The 23547-nt window shown below is 41.8% G+C and overlaps 1 protein-coding gene and 1 non-coding gene across 2 annotated transcripts in view; one reads left to right on the forward strand and one right to left on the reverse strand.

Annotated features, from left to right (window-relative positions):
* KCNH8 (potassium voltage-gated channel subfamily H member 8) overlaps positions 1-15869 on the reverse strand; it is a 422222-nt gene extending 406353 nt beyond the window's left edge. Inside the window, exon 1 of the mRNA XM_075548953.1 lies at positions 15794-15869. Coding sequence (XP_075405068.1) covers positions 15794-15869 — 76 coding nt within the window. The remainder of the gene's footprint in view (positions 1-15793) is intronic.
* LOC142447745 (small nucleolar RNA SNORA48) lies at positions 2006-2149 on the forward strand. Its single transcript, XR_012784402.1, has one exon. It is a non-coding gene; the product is annotated as a small nucleolar RNA SNORA48 (small nucleolar RNA).
* Positions 15870-23547: the final 7678 nt, after the last annotated feature.

Below are 23547 nucleotides of genomic sequence, written 5' to 3' on the forward strand. Positions count from 1 at the left end.
GTCTTCCTAATTCAAAGTCAAACTGTCACATGCACATGAGGCAACTGAAAATACTATGGCACCTTAGTCCTCAAAGTTCTTCAACACTTTAAAGTGATCTTGTGCAGCAAATTTAACCAATGCCAAGTGTCCTTTGATCTCTTGACTGCTGCTTCCAAAAGCATTGACTGTGGGTCCAAGCAGGATGAAATCCTTGACAACTTCCATCGTTTGAGAATTGAGCCACCCAAAGACAAGGACACAGAGTTGCAACCCCAAGTGCATCTTGAATTCAGAATTAATGCCCAGGGCTGAGGGGCCCCCATCTACAGTCCAGATAACATGGTTCGATATCTATTCTGAAAGACAAGGTCATGGTCTGGATGGTCTCTAAGAACGCAGTTATTTTCAAGCCTTGACAGTTATGTGAATTGTTCTGTTGGGTTTTAGAGTTGTTTAGTGTGTTAGTATGGGTAGACTAGAGAAACAAATTCATAAACATGCATATGTATATAAGAAAGAGGTTTATATACAAGGGTAATTGAATATTGAGAAAACATCCCAACCCAGTCCAGTACAAGCCCTTAAATCTGATATTTGCCTATATGTATGATACCAATCTATAAAGTCATTGTAAGACTCACAAAACACATGTAATGATGCCAAATGTTGGAAGATCACAGGCCAGTGGGTGCAAAATCTTGTGGATCCAGTGGCAATGGAAGCATGTCAGCGCTGGCAGGGGTCTCTACGAGGCTTCTCCGGCTTCAGAGATCTGGTTGCATCAGGGTATGTCCATGTGGCTTCTCCAGCTCAGGGCACTTGAGTTGTTCCATGTGTCTTGTCAGCTGCAATGTCTCCCAGGGAGTGAGCAGAGAGAGAGACAGTATCTCCTGCCTCCAAGAAGGAATACAGGATTTCCCAGAACTCTCAGGAGAAGGCCATGCCCACACAAAGGCCTCATTGTCTATGATCCAATTGGATTGACAGACTAGACTCCACCCCTTCACTCTTAATCCTCTCAAATTTCAAAATGACACCAGATTACGTAACTACCACACTTGGTACCTGCTATGCTTTTGTTCCCTCCAATTTCTCCCCTTTGTAATAGAAATATCTAATTGTGCCTATTCCACTATTAGGCTTTGAAAACAGATAACTTGTGCTCTAGAATTAACAGGATAACAGACAAAAAGAAATTTGCACTAGAATAGAATATGCCTAAAGTTCCCCCCATTTGGATGATTTAGAACATGAGATTTTTTAAACATGAACTTGATTTTAGACTTTTCAGGTGATTAGGTGAGGAGAAATGTGTTTTCCATGTTAGGAGGGAAAAAATTGATTGTTGTCAAGGTGGTTCCACCTCCTAGCAACCTTATGTGAACATGAAATGAATAAGGGCAAAAGTTGGAATGTTATGGATTGAACTATGCTCCAAAATTCCATTTGGGGGAATGAGTTGCCTTTGTTATGTCAAGCAGGCAGAATTAGTGTAGGGTATATATTGAGTCAGTACCTATTGAGCTATAAAGGTATTTAAACACACAAAGCAAAAGAAGCAGAGGTTGGGGGGTGGGGAAGAGAGACGCCAAGTTATATGAGTATCACCCCAAGAGAAGAAGCTCAGGAGAGGCAAGAACCTGCCTCCAGAGATGACAGGGAAAGAAAGTGGGTGCCCTAAATTCAGAATTGTAGCTTCTTATACTGTGAGGAAATAAATCTTGTTTGTTAAAGCCACAAACTTGTGGTGTTTTGTTACTTCAGCTCCAGATAACTGCGATAGAAGCATATTCACTATTGAAGCATTCCACAAGGCCATAGCCAAGCATTAAAAATTAACTGCAGGATAAATAATTTGTGGTGGTTGATTTTAACGCATATATTAATAATACTTTATTAAAAATTTAAAAAGTAAGCACAGATGATTAACCATATAAGTCTATATAATAATATACATAAATATGGATATGGTCTCCCAACCAACACTCAGCAATAGGAAAATTCTATTAAAAATATCACTGCCAACCCCTGGCTATGGGAAAAGAGACACCTGATTGGTGGTGGTGCTCTTATATCAGTCAGGGCCAGAGCAGACTGGCAGCCCTTTGTTCATCCTAGCTTGATGCCCAGATCATGGCCAGAGCTGTTTCATGCCTAGGGCACATAAAAAAAAAATCACTGCCAATATCACTTATGTATTTAACTGTGAGTGTCCACATTAAACATTAACAAGTAAAATTCAGCAGTGTCAAAATGAAAAGATACTTTGTCAAGTAACTTTCACTGAAGGATTGCATGTTCAACATTATGGACCCTGGTAATAGAATTCACTGATTTAATTTATTCAATAAGATAGCATAATTTCTTTGAAATATAAGAAAAAGGTAATTGATAAAAATGCTTAAGAAACAGGAATACATGCTAAACTCTGAATAAAAGATAAATATAAGTAAAATGTGTATTTCTCATTCTAAAAATTAGAAAAATACTATGAAAACACTAAATTAATCCTCATTAAAATCAAGAACAAGATTAATTGCCTTTAGAGGCACTTTTTAACACTGGGATTGCAGTACTAATAACAGCAATTAGGCAAAATAGAGAAAAGGAAAGAAACATGGAAACAGCAGGAATTGGAAACAACAAAGTAGCATTTTCATTATTTGAGGGCAACGTTATTTCTTACCTGAAAACCCCATGAAATCAACTGAAACAATATTTTAAAAGGTAAGAGAAACTCACTAAGATGGCTAGTTAAAATAGCAATAATAGTAACAATATACAGAAATCAATATCCTTTATATGTTTGAATTAAAAGATCAAAGCTGTGAAGAAAAAACTCCATATAGGTATCAATTACAAGTAATGAAATATCTAAAAGATGTTTAAGAGCTATGTTGAGCACTACAAAAGATTAAACAATAGAAATATATAAGACCTTGGACATATATTTTCAACATCAGAAAAATATCATTTTTCAATATGATATTCAATTAAACATTGGTAAAAACTAGATAAGTTGATTCTTACATTCATATAATAATTAAGATTCAAAATAACAAGATTCATCCTAAAATGCTGGAGGAAAATAGTAGAATGAGAGACAGGATCTATGAGATTTCAAACATACTATGAAACTTGTAATTAAACTTGATATCCTAATGTATAAAACATGGATGGATGTAAGAAGATACTCCTAAGGAAAAAGAAAGAATCATGAATAAGACTATAGGTTATGATAAGCAAGATATTCAAATGACCATGGAAAATAAAATTTTTGAATAATGCTGCTAAGAAAATTGGATACTAATCTAGACAACGTGTTTTGATCCTTCCTTCATACACAATAGGCAGATTACAGAATTTACTAATGAAGAAGAAAAAAATGAGTACATAAGATAAACTGAAGGTATGAGTGGATATAGGGTTTTTTATTTCAGAAATAATTTCAAGATAATGCCTCTGTGTATGAAACAAAATATAGAAGTCATAAAATAAAATTTGGTTAATTCATTTATATATAAATCAAAAGGCCATCCAAAGTTGAAAAAGCATATACATTTTATATCGCTCAATTTATTCTTATTTTAACAATCTAAAGAGTTCAGACAAATCATAAAAGAGGAGTAACCCAATTAATAAAAAGCATCACTATGAACAAAAAATTCTCAAGAAAAGAAATTCAAATATTCCTTAAATATACTAAATGATGCTCAACTTCATTTACGGCCAAACAAAAGTACAATGAAAATCACAGTAAGAAACCATCTATTACTTTGAAAACAGTTCAGATAATGGAACAAGTAATATATAGCCAGTATTACACTCTTCCATATCGGACTTGTGATGAATAACCCCACCCAAAATCATTTCTGTCAAGTCAAGTCAACAATATACTCATATGGAGCACTGAGAAGAGGTGCCAACTAAAAAAACTATCAGTACAGAGAACTGATTACAGGAATCTACATATAGCCTTCTCCCTGGGGGAGGGACAGCAGAGAAGAGGGCAGGAGGAGACATCAGACAGTGTAATATATGACAAAATGATAATAATGTATGAATGATGAAGGGTTCACGAGGTAGGGGGGAGTTGGGAGGGAGGAGGAGAGGGAGAATGAGCAGCAGATAGTAAGGGCTCAAGTAGAAGGCAAATGTTTTGAGAAAGATGATGGCAACAAATGTGCATATGTTCTTGACACAATGGATGTATGTATGGATTGTGATAAGAATTTTATGAGCCCCCAATAAAATGATTTTTTTTAAAAAAAAACTATCAGTACAAAACTTCATCCTTTTCCACCCTTCATAGAATCTCAGCAAAAACCGTTCTCTGTTCCATGTTCCGGTAAAAACTGTGTGCCATTGTATCTTCTACGTGATTCTCTCCATGAAGGCTTAGCCAGCATACCACAATTAAAGACAGTGCACTGGTTCTCAAGCTGAGTGTTAGACATTTTGATTAACATCTGAACACCTTATGTGGCTCGTGCTTTCTAGAAAATCAAATAAAACATGGAGAGACTGATAAGGGCCCTGATCTCAGCTCCCTCTAGTTTAATAACTAAAATAAAAAACTCATTTGGACTGACAAGTATAAGGAAGTCTGACCAGGACACTTAACATAACAAAAGAAACGCTGACTGGGTGACGTATGAGCTTTAGATTAGATCTGAGCGTTGGAGAGCCGGGTAGACTGCTAACCTTCTATTAAATCATTGTAGAGAAAAGGTAAGTAATTTCAGCTAACAGACTTCAACAGCACCTGACACTGGAGAGTCTATTTTCTCCAATAGAAGCAAGCTCTCAAAATAGGTAGAATTTGTCTTCAAGACACTAGCAAGGCAACAATCCAAGTGATGCTACCAAATCGGTTAAGAAAATTAATGTCTTTTACAGAGAGATTAGCCAAACAATGAAAAGAAACCACAAACAAGCGCTAAAGTCAGCAAATTCTAACCACCAAATCTCAAGAAAAAGAGATTTCTTCTTAAAAAATAAAAAAGTAAAAAAACAGACTATAGAATATTTTTGATGAGCAAAACTGCTTTGCGCAGTGAATACATTTAGAAATTCTAGATATGAGACTCTTTAAATAACAATTTAAAGACTTTAAAAAACCGAATACTTAAAGGCTAATATGGGGGGAAATGCATAAGCTAGAAATAGCTAAAGAAAACTTTAATAAAGAAATCCTTTTTAGCATGAGTTAAAAACCAGAAATGACATCACAGTTTGTCCTCACCTGCACAAAACACGTCAGAAGTATGATAGATTAAGTGGAAGAAAGGTGGGCTTTCTGCTCCGGTAAAGAGTTACGGTCTCAGAAACACACAGGAGCAGTTCTACCCTGACCTGCAGGGTCACTGTCAGTCGACACTGACTCAATGGCAGTGAGTTTGGTTTAGGGGGTTTTGATTTAGATAGTGGAAAAAATCACAGGCATAGTAAAATGATGGTATAATAGAAAAATACTGAAAACAAGAAAGTGTTTTCCTCCTCTATAGTCAAAGAAAGAGCTGCCTTCCACCTTTCAGGATGGTTGGTAGGTGGCAAGGAGTAGATAAGGCACCAGTATTGTCCAGTGTGTAGCAGACACAACAAAGAGGGTGCCACTCACCTCACCTAGCTAGAGCTGTAAGAAAGGAAATTATTCCTTGAAACATCTGGAAGTAACGAGTGAGAATTCTTCTTTATTCAAAGAAGCGTGCAAAGTAAAGACTTTGTTCCAAGCATGAGTCTTAGCACTCGAGCTACAAAACAACCAGGACAGTCAGGGCTATAAGGAGTTCAGAGCCAAGTGGTAAAACATGAAAACACACAGTTAACAGCACACTGTTAAGAGCTCATTTAAGGGATGTGCAAGGTCGTGTGAAAACACAAAGGAATTGTCACCTGACTCCGCTGAGAGCCTCACTGGAGTTGAAGTAGAATGTAACTTTTAGGATGGATCTCAAAGACCGTATAGGAATTTTATTTTCCTGAAATGAAATGCTAAGTGGCGTGAATTCAGAGTTAGCAGCCAGAGGGTGACTATGTCTGCAGTTGGGAAAGATCCTGCGACATCTCCTTGGGGCCAGGTAACACTGAACATTGTGGCCACTGTCTATAAGCTAGAGGGAACCAATGGACGTCTTGAAGTAGGAGAGTTCGTTGCTTTTAAATAGTAAGAGGATGGTTTTTTGGATCATTCTGGAGTCAAGGGAAACTGAAGCGAGAGGGAAGGGAGAAACGACCTATGGCCACGGGGTCCTAGTTAGGATATGATGGAATGACAGAGATATGAGAGAGGAAGCAGAAGCTGAAAGGAGGGAGATGATGCACCAAGTTAGGGCACATCAAAAATAAACTCCCAAAGATTTGACAACCAATGCGAAATGCGGGCAGGTAAAGCCAACTTAGATTTCTAGCTTAGAAAATTGGATGATGGTGATGCAAATAAGGGGCCCCGAAAACACAAGAAGATCATTTGGTTTCATATGCTACAAATACGATCCGTTCATTTGGGGAACATGTGAATTTTGTAGGGGCTAAAGGAGATACAAAGTTGCATGACCGTTAACAGAGGGAAGAAAAATTCATCTTCTAAGCAATTTATAAACCAAGATATATAGTACAAAAGCTCTTACATTATCAAGAAAGCTCATCTTTTGCTTCAATTGCTAAATATGAACTCCACTATAGGTAAAGTTAAACTCTCATCCCTTTTGCTTTTAGACATTGTCCATCCAAAATGGATTTTAAAAGCAAAAATTTAGGCAAGATCAGCAAATATACATCACTAGAGGGAATCCTATTCTCTGCAGCAGCTGCAATTCTGTACCTTTTATCCTTGGCAGTTCTCCAATCAACTTCACCGGTACCAAATTCTAGCATATCCATGACCTTTTTCTTTACCACAGGAAAAATTCTATACAAGAGCACAGTGGTGAATGGCTCTGGAGAAGAAGAGTCCTCCGCTATGAGAGTGAAACCCATCTTTTTATCCCGTATGAGAAAGTTAGCTTCCAGGGCAAAGCAGACTTATGTAAGAAAATGAACTTGCATTCCTCTACATTCTATGGGTCCCCTGTCTGTGTTTAAAATATTATTGGAAGAGATGATAAGAAGAAAAACATCTTAGGTTTCAAAGTTGGCATGTCTACTATTTTATACTTCAGACTATAGAATGTGAAAAGATTAATAGTTAGTAAACCAGGTAGAAATGGCACCATACTTGGACCAAGATGTAGATTTATCACCACCAGTGGTTTATTATAAGAACACGCTCACTGTTGCATTTACAGCCACCTGGTTTAACCTTCCTTTGATTGTCCCCTTGCCTCCAACAGGCCCTCTTAACATCCTCTGAGATAGTTGTTATTGCCTGTGGTAGTTAGATTGGATGGCAACTTGAAGATGCATGCACCTGTATGAGATGGTATGTCACCTGTAGCGCAAGTCACAGCCTGATGATGCTTCCTTGGGGGTTGGATCTTCCTAGTAGTGGAGAAACCTGCCTGCCTGCTCCAGCTATGCCTGCCTCCAGGGGTGTCTCCACCTGGCCCACCGAACGCTGAAAGCCAAATACTTTGCAAACTACAGAAAAGTTAAGAGAACACCTACAATGCATCCTATAAAGTAAAGAAAATAAAAATAAATAATTTCTTCTCTCTCCTCTTCCTATTTTTAGCAAACTTGGAATAAGGTCTAAATAAAGAACAAGATTTAGTTTAATACAGTTGTATTAGTCTGCATTGACTAGTGAAACAAAGCCAGGAACATTCATAAGGATGTAAGATAGAACTTTTATTTTTCCATCTCATTTATCCCAATACCCTCAATGCACTTTGCTTTGTCCCACTTTCTTCCTATGCTTCCTGTTTCCATTCTTCTTCCTTTCTTAACCTTTCAGAATTTTGTCCCTAGGTAAATGCTGCCCTTTTGAGTTTTTAAAATTTTTAAAATAATTTTATTGGGGGCTCATACAATTCTTATCACAATCCATACATACATCCATTTTGTCAAACACATTTGTACATTTGTTGCCATCACCATTTCAAAGCATTTGCTTTCTGTTTGAACCTTTGGTATCAACTCATTTTCCCTGCTCGCTCCCTGCTCCCCCCTCCCTCATGAACCCTTGATAATTTATGAATTATTATTATTTTATCATAGCTTACACTGTCTCTCTTCACCCACTTTTTGGTTGTCCCTCCCCCTGGGAGGAAGTTATATGTAGAGGAAAAGGTTCCCCTTTTCCACCTCCCCCCCCCCCTACCTCCCAGTATCACCACTGTCACCACTGGTCCTGAAGGGATCATCTGTCCTGGATTCCATGTGTTTCCAGTACTATTTGTTCCAGTGTACATCCTCTGATCTAGACAGATTTGTAAAGTAGAATTGGGATCATGAGAGTGGGGGCATTGGGGGTAGGAAGCATTTAGGAACCAGAGGAAAGTTTTAAGTTGCAAGGTTCATCGTTGCTACACCGCACCCTGACTGGCTCATCTCCTCCCAGTAACCCTTCTGTAAGGGTTATCTGGGAAGGGAGAACTTTATATCAGAGAGTAATTTTATATTAAGAAAATATCCTAGCCCCATCCAGTTCAAGTTCACAAGTCTAAAATTAGCCCATTTGTCCAATGCTAGCTCATAAATTGCTCTTCAGACTCACGCGATACATGCAATGATGCTGAATACATGAGGATCACAGGCAAGTGAGTGGAAAGAAAAGTCTTGTGGATTCAGTGACAGTAGAAGCATCTCAGAACTGGCAGGGGTCTCCACGGGGCTCCTCCAGCTACAGGACTCAGGCTCCATCAGCGTAGCTCCAAGTGGCTTGTGAGCAGGAAGAGGATGAAGAGAGCGTGGATCTGAACTCCAGTGAGCTATTTATCTCCATAGCGCCTCTAAATGAGGTCATCAAACTGCAACCTGATTGACAGGCTAAATTCCACCCCTTCACTCTTAATAGTCTCAAGTTAACACCAGATTATGTAACTACCACAATAGTCAACTCAGTGCAAGAATGTATTTGGATTTTGTTAAATCCTAAATGTGGTTAGAAACACAAGAAAAAAAAGAAAAAGCCCTTTCATAACAGACCACATCCTGCATTATTATAAATATAACATACACATCTTACTTTTTTTCTTTTGGAAGCTATGTATCCCTTTCTGTCATTAGTTTCTTATGTATACAGTGCAAGTTATACATGTGTGCTCATCATGTATGTGGATATATTATATGCACCACAATTATATATTATATATTATATATATTAATATTATATACACACACAAAAATGGGCCCAATTTTTTTAAAAGTTAACAAGGCAGAAACAGTCTAGTCATCTTAGAGAACAAGTGTCTGCCTTGAATGTCATTTTTTGCAGCTGCCACATTCTTGGTCAATTTTCCCAACCAATAGAGATTACAATACTTGCAAACAGAACAACCGAATCTATGAAACTTTCCTTCTCTGGAAGGGAAGGATCAGTCAGGAGACTGAGGTTAAACTCGTGCAGACACTCCTCAGCATTACTACTAAGTTAGTAAATGGAGGATCTGAAGCTGAGAACCCTGCGTATGTCCTTAGCTAGCCTAATTGTGCCAGAGAAATTTCGATCAAGAATTGCCTGTATGTGATGATTGCATATGAAAGAGCACCCTTCTTCCACTTAGTCCGGCCTTCGGTTCTAACAGTTTCAGATATAAACTCAGCAGAATATTCATCCTGCAAATACAATTACAGAATGTTCTCAATGAAGTTTCTTCATAGAAGAAAATGGGCAGATCATTGGGCACTGCCCCATAGCTAAACCTCATCCAAGGCTCCCACAATTCCAACCTCCTGGTTTATGGACCCTACAGAACTTCTTCCCTTGAGGAGGAGTGAATATGGTGGATATGGCAGAGGGAAAGCGATTTTGCAGCTATGAGGCACGGCCGGGAGATGGCTGCAAACGAGGTATCTGAGGAAACCAAAGGGGATGATCCTGGGTGGGCCTGACTTCATGTAAGTGACATCCTAAAGGAGAGAACCACCTGCAGGGCGGGAAGGTGTGAGCAATCCCACTGTAAGAGTGTTTATAAAGGAGGCCGTTGGGCAAAAACCTGACAGCAACCTGTAAGAGTCCAGAAAAGTCCCTGGCCAGGAACAAACAAGAAAATAGTAAGCTCAATCATATAATCATGAGAAACCAAACTCTTGCAATGTTCACTTGAGTTTAGAAGAGGAAATCAAGCCTCCGAGAAGAGCACAGCCCCAGATGACAACGTGACTTCAATCTCCTGAGACCCTGTGCCCTGGCCTTCGTGGTTACACATTAGACTGTGTCCAGCAAGGCCAGCAGTTCCAAAACACTAAACCCATAAAGGGAGTTCTATCCTGCCCAATAATTACTAAGAGTCAGAATCAACTCCATGGCAGTGAGTGGAGGGAAGACCCAGTGCAGGAGGTCCGGACAACCCTTACGTGAACAGCTGATGGACAGAAATTAAACATTGAACACTAAAATGTTAAATTTGTGGTGATTTGTTACATCCAAATCAGAACATATAGCAACTCTCTTCATGAGCATAAAGAACAGGAATGAAAGAGACTAGTAGCAGCATGTAAAAGTGCATTTATAAATCTCCATTTGTGGAGATATGCAGATGAGTTGAGAGATATTCATCTAATAGATTTTCTATGCATAGAGATGTACAATGGTGCTCATTCTTCTTTACTGGCTACAGGTCTTTGATAACGTTCTCTAAACTATAACCCTGAAAAGATTTTGGAAGTTCTCCATTGACATCATTTTGTTATTTTCTTCTTCCAGCACCCATATCTCTCTGATTTGAATGTTTTGTTCAATGCACCTTGATGAACTCAAAGATGTAGGGGAGCTGGGGGGGGGCATTTAAATTATAACCAGTTTCCTGGGACCATTTTCAGTGGGCTCTATTGGAGCAGGTAAAATATATGCAAATAATGTGCAAACACCCTAAGTATTTAAAGCACAAACATTTCCAGAAATCTGACGGAAATATCCTTGATGGAGTCCACTGGGCTACACAGTTCCTTCAAACCTTACAGCTTGTCTCAATAACCCCACAGAAGAACTATACCGTCAGAATTCTGTTATCTCTGGAAAATGTAGATTAACATATTATGTTTGAAAATGGACACCTCTTTGAAAGCATTATATAAGTAAAAATGTACCCAGTGACAAATATTTGTACTGAAAACCATTTTTCTAAATATATACTTAGGTGTTCTCTTATTATAATCACCCATTGGCAAGATTAAAGCAATGCTTAAAGCAAAAGTCAATTGTGAAAATACTTTTTTAAAAATGCATGAAACATGTTTAAAAAAGGAAGAACTAAAGGTATACTATATCTAGATCCCAATGTTGAACTGCAGTTATGTCCATATTCTAGCTAACAGGAATGAGCTCTTGAATTACTCAAAGATATTAACTGAAATCATTCTATCCTCCAGTAACAGTTAAAACTGTTCGTTTCTCTAAGTTTCATCACACTTCAGTTAAAAAGAAATCTAGGATGTACATTTCAAATAAAAGAATCTCACTGGGAGTTTTCTACTTTAAGTAATTATATTTTCCAGTAGTGTTTAAAAAAACATTCCAGAAAAAATATATGTTTAGTCAATGATCCAGAATTATCTTTCACTCCTGACAATGGGCTCATATCTTAAGTAATAAAAGAAAAACAAAATATGCTATTATGTGAAACAATAAAGTATCAGTAAAAAATAAAGACATTATAAGTTTCTTTTATATTACCCAGTGATGATAATCTGAACTATGGCATAAGCTTTTATATTATCATATCTTTTTCCTCTGGGGAAGAAGGCTAGATTATGTCTTTAAAATATTTTATTATTTTCCATCCAATATTAAGCTAATGAGACTAATAATACATATGAAATGTTAAGTTAGCAAAGTTGTTTGCCAAGGTTTTGTTTGCTCTGATATGCTACTGCTTCACTGGAGTTGTCCAACAAAATAAGAAACTGGCATGACTGTACAATGTACCTAATGAATTAGCATAAAATAGATCAAATCAACACATTATACGCAGAATCTAGAAATAGTATTCACTTTGCAGTGTAGGATGCATTTGAATGCATCTGCGCATTCAAAACTTGCAGTTAGTTTAATTTTGCTCAATAAAATGGATTGCTATAAAAAGTCCAAAGAAAGAAGGCTGGTCATAGAAGGAGAATTTCAGACAGTAATTTTACAAAATATAACTGCATCCACACATCTAAGTGGTATAATAAGATAAATCAAATCATTAGCTTGGAAAATAGAATGTTCATAGTTCTAGATACAGAAAAATCTGTGGCTAAAACTTCACTTATTTTTGCTAAACTTTCAGATAATTAAAGTTACATTGTAATTCAAAAGTAAAAAGATGAAAAACACAACCCTCGTTCACTGCGTGCTTGTTCTAGTTTTTTGAAAAAAGGAGTACTCATTAAATGTACACCAAAATTAACTTTCATGTTGTCACTTTCAAATTTGCTTCATCGATTGCCAAATTTCATACAAATTGCTTCCCTGTAGGACAGTGGTTTCTAACCTTCCTGATGCTGCAACCCTTTCATACAGTTCCTCGTGTGGTGGTGACCGCCCCCCAACCATATTATTTTTGTTGCTACTTCATAACTGTAATTTGCTACTCTTATGAATTGGGCGACCCCTGTGAAAGGGCCATTCGACCCCCAAAGGGATCATGACCCACAGGTTGAGAACCGCTGCTCCAGGAATTCTTCAACAGATCAAGCATGATCTCCAATGATATTTAGTTTCCTTATTGCTCTTAAGGTTGGTATGTGAGGATAGTCTTCCCAAAATAGGCTTTAAATATTCTATTTCATTAACATTAATGATTTGCTAAAAGAGGTATTCACTAGTACACCCATCAAGCCTACATTTGTGCCTGTAGAGATACTGTTATGGAGAGAGCCAGAGAGAGGCCCAGGTAGCCTCCCACTGTTGAGCTAACGTTTCTCATTAACAATTGAATCTCTGAGAATATTTCTGCAGTAATTCCCTAACCATGCTGGGGGGATTCACTGAACTTTGCGTTCCAGCCAACTTTAAATGAGAATGAGATAGGCAACTACCAACTTCCCAAATAGGAAAATTTCAACAGAAGCATAGATGATCTTGACTCAAGGGCCTTTGGTGTAAAATGTGTAATATCAAAATCAAACATCCACAGGAAACTGATGAGTTTCTCAGGTAACAGAGAGCAGCCCCCATAATCATGCCTGGTTAGACTTGAGGTGTTCTTATCATATCGTTTCCTTAGTACTAAAAGATGAAAAGTACAAAGTAAAAGTACTGCACCATACTCATGAAGCCTGAATACTGTAGAATCTACCACCCAAATACTTGGAAGACAATGACTAAAGCTAAATATTACAATCCTGAAAGATTTGACTAACTTTTCATCCCTAAACACCATGATTAGGCTATAATTTTTTTAAAAATCAAAGCAGATGCTTACTATCTTGCTAATGTTACCATTCATGGGAATTCCTTAAGCAAAGTCCAGGGTGTGCTTTCCACCATGAGAGTGGGTGCATGGAGCCTACACGACTGGATGAGAAATGACATTCCATGTCCTAGCCCATGTCACCGCCAAGCAACCGTCACAGTAAAAACGGTGATACTTGGACCACTGAGAAAATCTCTAATATTAAACAGTTACTTTGTGTCTTGTGTGGTAGACATAAAAAAGGAAACTAGCACAGAGATGCAGCAGAAGCACAGAGGAAGGTATGGATAATCATCATAAAACGATTAAAATCATTGTGTCGAGTAGAAATAAAAACTCAAACCCACTGCCTCTGACTTGATTCTCATAGTCTTGACTCAGAGTGTTAGGAAGGTTGAAAACTACTGAGTTATTGTCTCAGAAACCCACGGTGACTTTCCATGCAGTCTGGATTTCTTCCTTCATCTCATCAGTTCTTGACCATCTACGACTCTCTGAAATGGTTAGTCCCTTACCCTTTATTTTCTTTTTGCACAGTATCTGCATTTCCTCTCCATCATCTTTGGATTCAGGTTGTTTTTCACTTGCAGCACCCTTCAGTATTGCAACCTGAGGCTTTAATTGGTCTTCTGTCCTTTTAGCTTCCAAAATGTTCAGCACGTTTCCCCCCTTTTGGTTTTCTACTATAGGAAGGACTCTGCACATGTCATTAACGACTTTTCTTTGTCTTCCTGCTCTTTAACACAAGGAACACAAACAATAAATAAAATACTCAAGAGAAGAAAACAAAAATCCTTACAACCAAACTAATAAACAGAGAGCCCTAGCGGCACCGTGGAACGCACTGGGCTAGGATTTACAGGAGTGAACACTGGAGTTGTCACAGATTTCATTTACTTGGATCCACAAACAATATCCTGGAAGCAGCAGTCAAGAAATTGGACCACATAGGACAGCACGCAAATCTGCTACAAAAGATTTCTTTTTAAGTGGTTTTACGGCAAAGATGTGTCTTTGAGGACTGAGGCACACCTGATCCAAGCAATGGCCTTTTCTGTCGCCGCTTGTGCCTGTGGTAAGGAGCACCCAAGAAAACCGATGCCGTTGCATGCTGGCATTGGAAAGGACGCTGAACACACAATGAACTGCCAGAAGAAGAGTGAGCAGTAGTATAGTCAGAATGCTTCATAGAAGCCAGGATGGCAAGATTTCATCCCCCGTGTTTGGGAGATGTTCGCAGGCGAGACCAGAGCTGGAGAAGCACCTAGTGTGTGGTAAAGAGTTGAAAAGAGGCAAACCCTTAGGGAGATGAGTTGGCACAATGGTGGTAACAAGAGGCTCAAACATAGCAATGATGGTGAGAACCTGTCTCATTCTGGGGTTGTTAGGAGTCAGAGCAAATGGCAGCTAACTAGACAACTGGGTAGGGAGAGAAACAAGCTGCAATAGCCTTAGCAACATGGAAAGCGATGGGGACCTGACCATGGTGCTGAAAAAGAACCTTTTGCAGAGGATTTTTCAAACATGCTTCAAGAGAACACACAACACTGTGTGTGTACGTGTTTTAAGTGTAGTTTAATGAAGTAAGTGCCTAATAACCGTTGTCATCCTAAGTTGGTGATAATACTTTCTTTTATGATCAGCCTTTGTAAAGTACACCTCCGCCCTCCCCAGTACTCTTCCTTTCAGCGCTATCTTATTTTCAGGATTAACGGGTATGTTAATGTAGCCCCAAAAGCTGGAGTCAATGTTTTGAAAAACTGACAACACTTGGAATTCTACAGCAAGCTGAAAGTCACCCAGATTCTAGTCTGCCTCCCGGTGATACTCAGATGGGAACCCGTGCCTCAGAAAGGGACCTCCTGGGAGAGGAGGGAGGCTTGGACTGGAAGAACATTCCAAACTCCCAGCAATGAAACCTATCATCAAAGAAGTCTTCAAGCTCTAGGAGTACAGACAGCCAAATATACTGATTGGATCAAGTACCAGTTTTCATTTCATAAAATTACAACCGATTCCCTGAAGAGGTGCCAAGAGTTCCACAGTGAACAAGGTCGTACTCACGGGGCGGGGGGCAGAGGGTCAAGACTTTTACAAACATAAAACATCAAGACATAGAACTACACTCATCCAGAATGTGAATACCACCAGAAGCAGAGAAGTGAAAAGGAAATAAACAAACAAAAAATCTCACTCGAGACACCTAGGCAAAAACAGCAGCAAATTCACTTCGGCGGAAGCAAAAGTAACACACAGGACCAAAACCCATCTCAAAAATGCCACGCGACCCGTCTAAGTCCGAGACTTACGTGTTCCGTCAAAACGGGTGGCGATGGTGTCCAGGAAGGTGTTCTGGGGCGCCAGTAATCCTTTCATAACCGGCATTTTCCCAGCGGCGTGTGAAAAGCTCCATCAAACTTTGTCCGGCAGGATGGTTCTCCAGTAAAGTGCCCAGATCGGAGAGAGGGGAGAGGACTGATGGCAGGCCAGGGAGCCCCCGTGGAGCCCGGGCCGCTCCAGGGAAACGGGAGGAGGGAAGGAGAGAGGGCGCGCGTCGCAAGCGCTCCAGCAAGAGCAGCCCCGCGAGCGCACGCCGAGCCCTCCCCACACCCCGCCCGGGCTCAGCCCCGAGCAGGCTCCCCCTCCCGCCCCATCCACCTCCGCCAGCTGCTAACACCCCCACCCCCACCCCTCCGCGGGCGGCTGTCCCCGCCAGGCGATGCCACGTGGTGCCTCGCCCCCCACCCCGCCCTCCCGGAACGAGCCCGCGGGGGGCCTAGAGTGCCCCGCCCTGACCCAAGGTCTGGGGTCGCTGGGGACTGCGCAGGGCGCTGGTTGAGTCCCCGAGGCTGGGAGCCTAGCAGTCTCCGGGAAACCGGAGGGAGGGAGGCTGCCAACCCCCCAGGAGCCAGTGAACAAAGACCCCTTTGTTCCCTCCCTGTCCCTCGCCAGGGGAGCCCGCAGTGCCGTGGGTGTGGTGCCAGGGCGGAGGAGGAGACTGGTCCCGGCAGGTACTCGGCTGCGCTTGGGACTTGGGAGGGGGAGGTCACTAGTTGGTGCTGAGGACACAGAGGCTGCTGCCAGTCCCTCGGGAGGCAGTGCCCTTCCGGACCTGCCACTGCGGATACCCGAGGTGGAGTGGTAGGGACGCCCGAGGCGCGCGCCCCTTCTCCAGTCTCCCAGGCCTGCCCTGGGCGACCCAACTCACACACCCCAGAGGGCCAACTCCACCGACGGGCCGCCACCCGAAAGGGATGCTGAAGTCCCCTCTCTTCACGGCCGTGGACCTCCCACAAGTCATCCCAAACTTAAAAAAACAAAACAAAAAACCCTATAACATCTTTACATCTATAACGGCCAGTTGGGGATTTCCTACTTTCGGGTGCAATGCGAAGAGAGGATTTCAAGCAAAGTTTGCAGTTTTTCCGGATTGGCACAACCGAAGGGAAAACCAGAAGGGAAGCGAAATAAAGACCGTTCCGGCAGAGATCCCTCAGCCGGCTCCTCGTCCTCTCCTCCCGAGAGCGCCCCGCCCAGAGGACCACCTCCAGGTGGAGCACCTGGCCCCGACCCCGGAACCGCAGGTGTCCGCCTATTTCCGAGAAAGTGGTCCCTGCGGCCCGCCTCCCCACGGCTCTCGCGGGGACTCCCTTCCGTCCGGGGAAAGCCTCGCCCGAAGCCTGGGCGCAGTCCTGGGAGGAGGGGACGGAAAGGGTGGTGGGGGGGGGGAGTCATGCGGACCAGCCGGGGTCCCACCGCAAACCCCGAGAAAGAGGGAGACGTGGACGGTAAGTGGAGAGGGCAGGGTCAGGGGGACGAAAGCGAGCTCCGGGGTTCGCGCACCCGGAAGAAGTGGCGGGACCCAGTGCACAGGTGTCCGAGCGGCAGTGGGGGGCAGCTCTGTGCCCCGCCGTCGGGAGCCGGGGCGCGGCTGCCGCCCCACGGTTGGGCGTGGGGTGCGGGAGCCTGGTTTGAATTCTCCCGGCTCGCGGGGCGGAGAGGGGACCCTGCGGGTTTCGTCACCGACGCCCGAGGCCGGGGGAAGGCGGGAGCGTGAGGAGGGAGGGCGGCATCCCCCCCCCCTCACCCCGCCCGGCGGTTCCCTCCCGGCTCGTGATGCACTTCCTGCCGCTGAGGATTCCCTTTGTGTTGAAATTCGAGAAGATCCGGCCGCGGCGCCGGGCACGCGGCCAGCGAGGCGGGGGCGCGCCCGGCGGGGAGGGCGGGGGCGTCGCTAGGGACCGAGGTCCCCTCCAACCCCCCTCCCCCGGGGAAACTCTCCCGCCCCGTGGGCGGGGCCGACTGGCACAGCGTCCCCTCCTTGGGGTCCTTTTGGAGGGACTCAGTCCGACCGCGGAAAGGGGTGCGGCGTGCACCCGTCTAGCGAAGCCACTGCCGGAGAGGAGGACATTCCTGAGTGGGCGGGGCGGCGCGGGCGGCCACCCGGGGAGGACTCCGCCCTCTCCTAGTCCACCCTCCGGTGGACCAGAACCGGCTGCCCTTTGCTCAAACAGCCCTGGCTGGGGATGTCCCCTAAGAGCTGCTCCTAGCAGGACCGCGGGAGCTTGTGCACCCCCTTCGCCAGGCAGGGGCGTGGTGGAGGGAGAGAGAGAGAGAGAGTCCCTGCTTCTGCTTGAGATGTGCCTATAGGCCCAGAAAACCCTGGGCAACCTCCAGAAATGGATAAACTAGACGAACACCTTCCTTGAAATGACACCACGCGCCCTATGAAATATGTTCATTTCAAGCCAAGATTCAAGTTCATAAAATGTGCGCTGTGTGTGTGTGTAAGCGGTTTCCATATGAGCCTGCCCTATGTTGTCACATGCATAGAATTACTTGCCAGAAGCAAGTCAGGCTGGGAAGAAGATTGGCAATCCTGTAAGAAAGCCTAGATTTTAAGGCAAGTATCATTCAATGGCTTAGGCTCCTCTCCATCATCTATTTGCCAGAGGTAATGCTCAACGTGACCCAAAAAAGCCGGAGAGTAAATTTTAAATATAGAAAGTAATTGTAAATTCTACCCATCTGTGAAAGAAAGATGACGTTCTCTGCTGCCTGGAGGCCTCACCCTCATGGAAACCCCAGGGATCTGCTCTACGCTGCCAGGCAGGCTCCCGTGAGTCAGGTGAGTCAGGCGGTGTAATCAGCCAGTAGGAAGTAGGTAGGAAGTAGCTTGGCCTTATGGCCTCTGGATGCTCCTTACACCTTTTCCTCCAGGAGCAGTCGTGAATGAAGACTGCCTTCATTGCTCAGGTTTTGAATCTAGGGTCCCTCTATATTTGGCTCATTGGGGGGACATAATTAGTGTCTGAAATTCACAAGGCAGTTCTAGTCTTTCAGAATTGACCATGTCAGTGAGTTTTGTTTTGTTTGTTTGTTTGTTTATTTTGCTATCTAACAATCTCAAAACCTACTTACTTAAAGCAACTACAGTATTTTATATAGCTCACAGATAAGCAGTTTGGGCCAGGCTTAGTGGGGACAGATGATTTCTATTCAGTGTGGCTTGGACTGAAAGGTACACTTCTAAGGTGACTAACTCACCTGGATGACTATTTGGTGTTGGATGTCAGCTGGGAGATTAGTCCAAGCCTGGGGCCTTGGAGCTTCAGTCTTCCTGTGACTCTGCCTTTCAGTTAGCTCTCTCCGTTATCTACTTGGGTTTCTTCACAGTGTGATATAGGAGTTTGAGTGAGTATCCCAAGAAAATGGAAATGCTCTGGCTCACGGTCATCTTGCCGCCAGCTCTGCTCTCTGATCTGTCTCCGCCACTTTAAGCAGAGATCTCCTACTCACTACACGGGGCCTCTTCTTCCATTGCTCCTGGGATTTTCTTCCCCCTGCCAAGATGGGTCATCCTTGGCAATTAAAACTGGCCAGTCCCTTCTACTCATGGTGCATATGTCCCATTTTCTTGGTCCTACACAATTCTATGTTGGGATTTATAGAGATAGGGATAGAAAAGCCATACTAAGAAATGTCACTCTACCATTAATGTAACACAAAATTAAATCCAAGCTCAACAAACTTAAAAGTAAAATAATAGTTAAAAACAGCATGTATGTTTTTCCAAGTTATTTCTCACGACCCATCTCACATCACCCTCAAATGCTATGCTCCAGGAAAATCAAAATTATTTACATATTGTTGCATATAAATGTATTGCTATGCATAGATTTTGGCTTTGATAGTGCCATTTTTACATCCTAGAAAATGCTTCCCAAACTTCTTTAACACAACTCATACCTATCTTCCACTCCGCTTTTATTTAAATGCCACTAAAAATAAAGGAAGTATGTTTTTATAATACTTAGTTTATATTATTCAGCCTTACCTGTGTGACTTAAAGCGAGTTACCGTACTTACCTTTTCTGACCCTTGAGGGGATTATAAGAAAACATATTCCATGTTTATGGATTGTGGTAAAAGTTGTATGAGCCCCCAATAAAATGATTTTTAAAAAAAGATTGGATACTACTTAAAAAAAAGAGAAGCTAAAAAAAAAAAGAGAGAACATATTCCATAGGGCAGTAATTAGGGATCAGTGAGACAATGTAGAGAAAGTGATTATTTGTAAAGTTTTCACTGTGTGTATACTATTCCATTCCCAGTGGTTAACATGGTTCCTACCACTTTGTACACACTTAAATATTAGATTTTAACTGAATGCTAATGATGATCACGATTATCTCAGTTAGTAGTTTAATCTGTTTTACCTCTTTCACCACAAACTCAGCTTCATATCCAACCTTATTTTGAAGATACATAGCATACAATGTGTATTCAAAACACTTGTGATGAATGAGGAATGAATACTTGGATAAATAATAATAGTTTGTAGATAATCTGCTGCTGCAGCGAATGCCAACATTATTTTAATGTTCCTTTTATTAGAATTCCTCTTGTCTTATCTCTTCGCTTTCCTTAGTTGACAGTGATCCTGAGTGTGCGTATGTATTTGTGCGTGTGTGTGTTCATTTTTTTTCATGTCATTGTTAGGAGTCATCATGTCTGTTCCAGCTCATAGCAACACTGTGTACAACACAATGAGACACTGTCCCGCCCTGCGCCATCCTCACAAAAGTTCCTGTGCTGGGATGATTGTTGCAGCCACCGTGTCAATCATGTTGTTCAGGGCCTTCCTCTGTTTCACGGCTCTGCTACTTCATCACGTATGTTAGGCTGGGCTTACTACAGAAACAAACCCAGTGGCATTCATGTATGTGCACACAAGGACTTTATAGTGAGAAGTAATTATATATAAAAAAGCATCCCAGCCCAGTCCAACTCAAGTCAATAAGTCCTATACTAGTCCATAAATCCTCATCAGAATCTTGGAGCCACATGCAGTGAGGAAAAATGCAGCAGGATCACAGGCCAGTGGGTTCAGAGTCATATGGATCCAAGGTCGGTGAACACCTGGCAGGACTCCAGCAGCTCCCAGCAGAAGTAGCTGAGCGAGCAAGCCAGTGAGCCAGCAAGCCAGTGAGTGAGTGAGAGAGAGAGAGCACTTCCTAGTGTCACGCTTCTAAGAAGGCCATGTCCCCAAGGAGAGAGCATCAGACTGTGATCTGATTGTTGAATCTGGCTCCAATCTTAACCAGGAGTATCTACTTGATAAAAAATCACCTAACTACCACACCAAGGATGATGCCCTTCTCCTGGTACCTGTCTCTCCTGACACTATATCCAGAGTATATTAGACAAAGAATCACCATCCTTGCCTCTAAGGAGCATTGTGACCATACTCCTTTCACGACAGAATTATTTGTCCTTTAGGAGTCCATGGTATTTTCAATATTCTTCTCCAGCACCACAATTCAAATTCATCAATTCATTGTCCAGCCTCCTAATTCAATGTCCAACTTTCACAAGCATATGAAACCACTGAAAATATCATGGCTTGGGTCAGGCACACTGTAGTCCTCAAAGTAACATACTTGTTTTTCAATATCCCAAAGAGTTCATGTTCATCAGGCTTACCGAATGCAATGCTTGTTCTGATAGCTTGATTGCTGGTCCCATGAACATTCATTGAGTATCCAAGCACGACATCATCCTTCACAACTTCAATCTTTTCTCCATTTATCTTGATGTTACTTATTGGTCCAGTTGTGAACATCTTGGCCTTTTCTACATTGCATTATAATCCACACTGAAGGCTGTACTCCTTGATCTTCATCAGCAAGTGCTTCAATTCCGCTTCACTTTCAGCAAGCAAGTTTATGTCATCTGCATATCACAGGCTGTTAATAAGCCTTTCTCCAATCCTGAGGCCACATTCTTCATATACTCCTGTTCCTCTGATTATTTGATCTGCATACAGGTTTATTAAGTATGGTGAGAAAATACAACCCTGAGGGACACCTTTCCTGGTTTTAAATCATGCGATATTACCATGTTCTGCACTCACAATGCCTCTTGATCCATGTACAAGCTCTTCATGAGCATATTGAGGTGTTCTGGAATTCCCATTCTTCTCAAGGTTATCCATCATATTTTATGATATAGACCACAGTTATAATCTATAACACAAATTAACACCTTCCTGTAATTGTCTGCTTTCAGTCAAGATCTATCTGACATCAGCAATGGTATCCATTGTTCTAAGTCCTCCTCTGAATCCAGCCTGAGCCTCTGGCAGCTCCCTGTGAGGGTACTGCTGCAACCATGGTTGAGTGATCTTCAGAAAAATCTTCCATCACCAAGGCCATATTTTTCAAATACTGTTCTCACTTCTTTGTTTGAAATTTTTACATTCCAATAATCAATAAATATCTGTGCATCTTTGTTTCACTTTTGGTCAATTCCAAGATGTTGGTAGAATTCCTCCATTTATGCATCATTAGTTTTCATGGTTGGTGCATAAATTTGTATAATATTTGTATTGATTATATCCCCCTGTATGTGAATAGGTATTATCCTATCATAGACAGAACTATACCTCAAGATTGATCTTTAAATGACCTTCATTATGATGAATACAACACTGTGATTCCCAGCATAGTAAACTATATGATTGTCTGATTCAAAATGGCCCATACCAGTCCATTTTGGCTCCCTTAGCCCTAAAATACCAATTTTTATATGTTCAATTTCATTTTTGGTGACTTCCAATTTTCCTAGATTCATACTTCATGTATTTAAAGTTCTGACTATTAAGTGATGTGTGTAGCTGTTTCTTCTCATTTTGAGTCATGCCCCATCAGCAAACAGAGGTCCCAAAGGTTTTACTCCCAAAGGCTTCATTCCATCCACTTCACTGTGGTTGACCCTACTTTGAGAAGGCAGCTCTTCCGACCGGAGGAACTCAACTCCTGGCATATCTCTGACAATGTCTCAGCTTCTCTTCATGAGGTTTTCAATATCTGACAATGTATGGGTACTAGCTATAAGATTTTCAGTGGCTAATTCCCTTGAAGTGCACAACCTATTCCTTCTTGGCAGTCTGTTCTTAGTCTGGAAATTCTGCTGAAGCGTATGCTGCAGCTGGTGACGTAGCTCAGCACCACAGCAACACACCAACCACCACAGTTCAACAGGCTGACAGGCAAGTGGTGGTGTCAGGCCACTGCACATGCAATACTCTTTGTCAGCAACCCAATTCACATGCATTGACTCTGCACCATCTTCCTTATTCACTGTTTTGTTGTCACATGCATATGAGAAGATCCTTAAACGTACTGTGATACATTCCTAGAGATAAAGTTGAAACCCCATATTTGGAGCATAGTAAGAATGACCTTGCCTGTATTCATCAACAGTCATGCATGGCTTTGAGCATTTTAAATTTAGCTGGTCCAAACTGAGATGGCCTCTGAAGTATAAAACGCAGGCAGTATTTCAAAGACTTTGTGGGGGGAAAGAGTAAAAGAGTGCAAAATAGCTCATTGATTGCATTTTATATTAAATGTGTGTAGAAATAGAATTTAGTCTGTAGATTAGGTCATAAATTAAATTGTTTTCTATCTTTCAGTATTATACTATATTCTCTCTCTCTCTCTCTCGCTCTCTCTCTCTCTCTCTCTCTCTCTCTCTCTCTCTCTCTCTCTCTCTCTCT

The sequence above is a fragment of the Tenrec ecaudatus genome, chromosome 4, assembly GCF_050624435.1.
Source record: "Tenrec ecaudatus isolate mTenEca1 chromosome 4, mTenEca1.hap1, whole genome shotgun sequence".
In the NCBI taxonomy this organism is placed as follows: Eukaryota; Metazoa; Chordata; class Mammalia; order Afrosoricida; family Tenrecidae; genus Tenrec; species Tenrec ecaudatus.